Below are 5,769 nucleotides of genomic sequence, written 5' to 3'. Positions count from 1 at the left end.
AACCAGTGATTTGCGCCAGATTTAGCGCCAGATTTTAGTGCATTTTTTTTGTAATTGTGATGAGCAACCTGGCGCTAAATCTGGCTCTATTGTACAATTTTTAAAGCGTCCTTTTTTGCACTTGATTTTGCATCCTTTTTCACGCTAGATTTTGCATCATTTTTTACACCAAACTATGCATCATTTTTTGCGTCAAATTTTGAACCAAGATTTGCATCTTATTTTATGACAGGTTTTGCTTCTAGTTTTGTGTCATTTTTTGCATCTATTTTTCATTCTCTTTTGCTTCCTATTTTGTGTCATTCTTTGCTTCCATTTTTGCACCATCATTTGCATCAAGTTTACACTGTATTTTGAATCCAATTTAACGTCTTTTTATGCATCCTTTTTGTGTCAGTTTTTGCATCTAGTCTTACGCCAGGTTTTGTATCTAGTCTTACACTAGTTTTTGCTTCTATTTTTGCACCAGCTTTGGTGCCTATCTTTGCACCATGTGTTGAATTTGATTTAGCACCAAATTTTGCATCCATTTTTGTGCCCATTTTTGCATCTTTTTTTGGACCATTTTTTACATCCACATTTATGTTTGATTTGTCTCCATTTTTCCCATCTCATTTTGCACCATATTTTGCGTCATTTGTTTCATCCAATTTTGCATCATTTTTAACACCATCTCTTGCATCTAATGTTACATCATTTTGAGCATCCAAATTTGCATTTATATTTGCATCTTATGTTGAGTCATGTGTTGTGTCCACCTTTGCATCTTATTTTGTGTCTAATGGTACATTCAATTTAGAGCCATTTTTTACGTCTACTTTTGTATTTGTTTTTGCACCAAGTTTTGCATCCAATTTTAAGCTATTTTATGCCCCTTTTTGCACCATTTTTTTATGTCTACTTGTGTCCAATGTTGCACCATTATTTACACCGACTTTTTCATCCAATTTTGCACTTTTTTGGTGTCTAGTTTTACATCGTTTTCACCATCCAAATTTGCATCTTTTTTTGCCTCATTTTGTGTCCACATTTGCATATAATTTTGTGTCTGAGTTCGAGCCAAAATTTGCATGTGATTAGGAATCATTTTTTACATCCAATATGGCATCCTTGGTTTCACCTTTTTTCAACCCCATTTTGCATCTTGCTTTATGTCTTTTCTTACATCTTTTTTTTTCCTTTTTTGCACCCAAGTTTGCATCCCAAATTTACACCATTATTTGCATCATCATTTGGCATATTAATTTGTAATGTTTTTTGCCTCTTTTTAACGCTCAACTTTGCATCTCATTTTACATCTAGTTATTGTCTTTTTTTGCATCTAATTTGGTGCCCATTTATGTGTCCTTGTTTTTGCCCAATTTGATATCCTTTTGTATGCCATGTTTTGTTCCCTTATTTGTGTCAACTATTGCACAATTTTTCACTTCTAATTTAAAACACTTTGTATGTCAATTGTTTGCATTTTGTATTAATTCCTAGTTTAACATCCAATTTTACTTTCAAATTTGCATCCATGGTTACATCCGCATTTGACTTCTTATATAGAGTATATTTTTCTTTACATATATGACCCCCTTTATAGATTCATAGTGAAATATATGATAGCTTCTAAATATCATTAAAGCAAATATCACAATTCAAAATCATTTGTAAAGAAATTTAAGAGAAATTGACAACATCCATCCAAAAAATTAACAATGTCATTAACAATTTTCAAAACATGTATAAAATAGCAACATAATACTAATAAAATCAGTATTATTTTTAATCAAAACAAGTAAAATTCAAATATGATTAACAAATCAAAATATTTCATGAATATCGTTATTCTACGATAAATTAACAACATACATAAATCAAACTCATCGTATGATTACAAAATCAAAATGTCTCATTGATATAGGGTAAATTCACAACACCCATCTAAACATAACAATGTCATTCTACACAATAATTTCTTCATAAAAAACAATGCATGTGCATGCCTAGCTACCACCACCAAGATCATCCTCATGATCATCTTGACCATCCTCATTACTCTGATCCACATCATCACCAACACCGCAACTATCATCATCATCTCCTCCTTCACCACTATCATCCTCATCCTCATCCTCATCATCTCCTGATATATGTTGAACATAATTTGGATCATCGTCTTGGCAATCATTACCTATAGCATTCTGACAAAAAAAATCAATATTACATGTTAGTATTAATTACATAACACAACACATGTTTTTGTTATACAATGTTAACCATAAAATGAGGTAAGATATAATATCTAATAGTACTAAAAAATAAAATGAAAATATGGTTTAAAAGTATATTGGAAATCCAACTAAGATTACATACCATAGGGTCCATCCAAACAACAAATTCAACCCATCTCTTTTGCTGCAGCACCTCCTTTTCCAAATGATTTGGAGGTCTTCCATATTTTAGTTCCTATCAATCAGTAAATAGGGAGAAATTAGATAACAATGACTTTCTTCTAGTACAAAATTTATTAAAAAAATATCACATGTTTAATATACTTACAAAGGTTGTTATCAGTGCTTTTAAACCTTTCTGGCCACTACGATGAGTGACTTTTGTCTTGGTTAACCTCGCCTTGGATGCCTTGTCCTTAAACATAAACCAATTCAATTTATTTTCACACAAATACATGTCTAAGATACTTATAAGTATTAATACATTCTAAATAATGTTTAATGAAAAATTCAATACCTGAATGCTCTCATTGCCGGCTTTTCTTTGTGCATCCAACTTCTCATATGATTTTACAAGTTCTTTCCATACTTTAAAAGGTATGTCAATAGGTCTTTGTTTCAGTCTTTGATCTTGAGGCATTTTTTTAATTTTTCTTGTTTGGGTAAAAATTTTGGTTAAAAAAAACCGAACAAGTAATTCACATCAATGGCATGGGGACTCTATGGATATGTGTAAAAAAATGGCTATAAAGAAAACATCCAAAAAACATATGAGCGCTCCCTTTGATGGTCACTTGGGGCATATGGTTGGAAAGGAACAACTCCATTTTCGAAAATCAAGGACAATCCTTTCTCAAAGTCCTTCCTAATATTTGCTCCAAATGTCTTAAAATGAAAAACAAAATTCAAACGCCATCCTTAAACATCTCCCTTAAATATAAGGTTGGACCATAAATTCTTCACTTTTATTGTTATCGGCTCTGGAATGATTTTTCTATATGCAATTATATAATGAAATATGTGTGCACTAATGAAAAAACATTGAGTTTCATTTTTCATAATCACAAACAATGAAAAAAGAATCACATGTAACTAGCATCATTTTGGAAATTTTATATTTATTAAAAATCTTTAACATGTTTTCCTCCCATATCTCATAAAAAGGTGTGAAATTTTTTATATACTCTCCAATAAAACTACAACAAAACCAGCGATTTGGAGGTTTTACACTAAGTTTTTCAACATCGAACTTACTAGGGCTTGCACCACTGGGGTTATTAGTAAGAATCTCATGAGGTTTGCATAGCCATGATTATTAGAATCAAAATAGTAGGATTTGCACTAAAAAACAGTTCATAGAGCTTTCCTGCTGGGGAGAAAATCACAAGTTCAACTTTTGCAGTGCAGAGCACCGAGAGCTCGTAAGCTTTCTTCAGCAATCCACCTACGTTTGGAAAATGTAGCCTGCTTGCTGGCGATGTTCTCAATCCTCTTCCTCTGCATCTTTCCCCTCACTATTCTTGTATGTCCTCTTTCGTTTTTCCCTCCAAACAAACCCTCTCAAATTGAGAAAGCAGAACAACTCACTCGATGAGAATCCGAATCCAATTATCACTCCTAACAATAACCCAATACGATACCAGAAGTGATTACACAAAACCTCATTGACTCTTCATTTGTTTGGAAAAGTGCCAAGCATATACTTCTGACGAGGGTTTCCGTCTCAAGTCTGGCTCGCAGGACGTCGCTTAGTCAATTGCGAGAAAAGTTTTCCACCTGCCTGTCACATACGGTTTGTCACACTATATATTAAAATAAGGTTGATCATACTAACAATAAGGTTGTATAGTTTAAAAGGAGGGCTCTCCTGACTGCATTTGGTTGGTTTATAGAAAATATTGCTAGAATGTGTAATGTGAATGCTCTGCTAACTATTTTTTAATCATTTGGAAGTATTAAAACCCCCTAGGATAATTAATGTAAGACCTGTTAATTAATGTGTAAAGATGGCTATTGTCCTTGGGCTACCTTAGCTGTTCGTGTTTAGTGATCTGTGGTATTATGACTCCTCAAGTCACTATTAAACCATGAGAACCATGCCCAGGTAGACTAGTGTGACATTGTGGATGAGAACCAAAACTAGACTCCTATAACCTCCTTTTTCATCCTTTAAATTGCAGAATTAACTAACTGTTCTAGTAATCGTTCTTGAGCACCTGAAGATGTGCACCCTAAATAATAAGAATAATACCCTGTAACATATGAATAGTCCATCCTGTGCATGTAGGATATGCACATGAGGTCCAATAAAATCACTAACCAGAATACCAGGTGTTATTAAAGCCTCTACAGGTTGATATATATGAATGTTACAGTGTGCAGGAGTATGATTCAATTCCATACGAAAATACAAAACATCTGATAGGATTTCCTTATACCTCATAGGAAAACAACCATTGTCCTTTCTATAGATGAGCAGAATAAGTGCTTGGTTCTCTACACTAAATAAAGACAAAGTATAGTACTTATTGCTGACAAAATAGGATTTAAATCGCGGTTCAATTGCTTGACATTCAGCTGGTCATAGAATTGTAGAGTGCATAATCATAAGTGATGTTGCGAGCCTCATTGCTCAAAGTCTAAGGGTCTTGCGAGCCATAATCACAGCCATGTATGGCATATCTTGTGATTATGGCATTTTATGAGGTCAATTCTTGTGAAGACATTTTAGTTTATAATAAATTTTGAACCTCAACAGAGTTTTGGCAAGACCTGGCTGAGCTAGGACATCAACAACACAGCTGATATGAATGACATAATCTAGCCTCAAGAGGGAGCCTCTTTTGTTTCATCACTCTAAGAATCTATGAAGTGGTGGAAAGCATAACAACTTCCCCTTGAATATGACACCTAAAATGAGTACAAATCCTAAATGATGCAGCCCTTGGTGCATGTCTCTCAAAGTATCGATATTTCAAATGTTGAAAGCTCTTGTGCCCATTTGATATGCATTCGATTGCAGTTCCCCTGAAGAAAGAATCTTATAAAGGTGAGGCCATGGCCAATATGTTAGCCATATCCATTGGAGTTGCCATTGCTTGACAAATTTAGTGTGATCAGTCCCACCATGATTCACATGGGCTTCTACTCAACACTGGCTGTTGCTATTGTAAGAGTCTTCAAGCTCATTGAACCCATAGTATTGATAAGTGTATTCTTTGGGTCTCTGGTTTTCAAATTCTGCCTATGTTTTCCTCTTAGTATCATTATTTCAAATGCTGAAAGCTCTAATTCCCATTGCTGTGTATTTGATTGTGGTTTCCCTGAAGAAAGAAGCTTATAAAGGTGAGCCCGAGGCCAATATGTTGGCCATATCCATTGGAGTTACTATTTCAGCTTATGGGGAGGCCAAGATGAATGCATGGGAGTGATTCTCTAGTTAAGTGCAGTTTCATGTGAGACTACCCAATTGGTTCTCATACAAATTCCACGAACATCAAAAGGGATTAAGTTGAATCCCATCACATCTTTGTTGCTCCTTGTTGCCTTTTTT

The 5,769-nt window shown here is 34.2% G+C and overlaps 1 protein-coding gene across 1 annotated transcript; it reads right to left on the bottom strand.

The window, feature by feature from the left end:
• Positions 1–1,853: 1,853 nt before the first annotated feature.
• LOC149265196 (uncharacterized) lies at positions 1,854–2,986 on the bottom strand. Its single transcript, XM_089392221.1, has 3 exons — positions 2,545–2,986; positions 2,359–2,451; positions 1,854–2,186 (listed from the first exon to the last, which is right to left on the bottom strand). Exons 1-3 carry the CDS (start codon positions 2,671–2,673, stop codon positions 1,989–1,991), a joined length of 420 nt encoding a protein of 139 aa, XP_089248347.1. The 5' UTR covers positions 2,674–2,986; the 3' UTR covers positions 1,854–1,988.
• Between the last annotated feature and the right edge of the window lie 2,783 nt (positions 2,987–5,769).

Source organism: Pinus tabuliformis, chromosome 6 (assembly GCF_031772625.1).
Source record: "Pinus tabuliformis cultivar Carrire ecotype Pingquan chromosome 6, CPIR1, whole genome shotgun sequence".
Taxonomy (NCBI): Eukaryota; Viridiplantae; Streptophyta; class Pinopsida; order Pinales; family Pinaceae; genus Pinus; species Pinus tabuliformis.
Note: the sequence above shows the minus strand (reverse complement) of the source record. Positions and strands in the feature narration are given on the sequence as shown.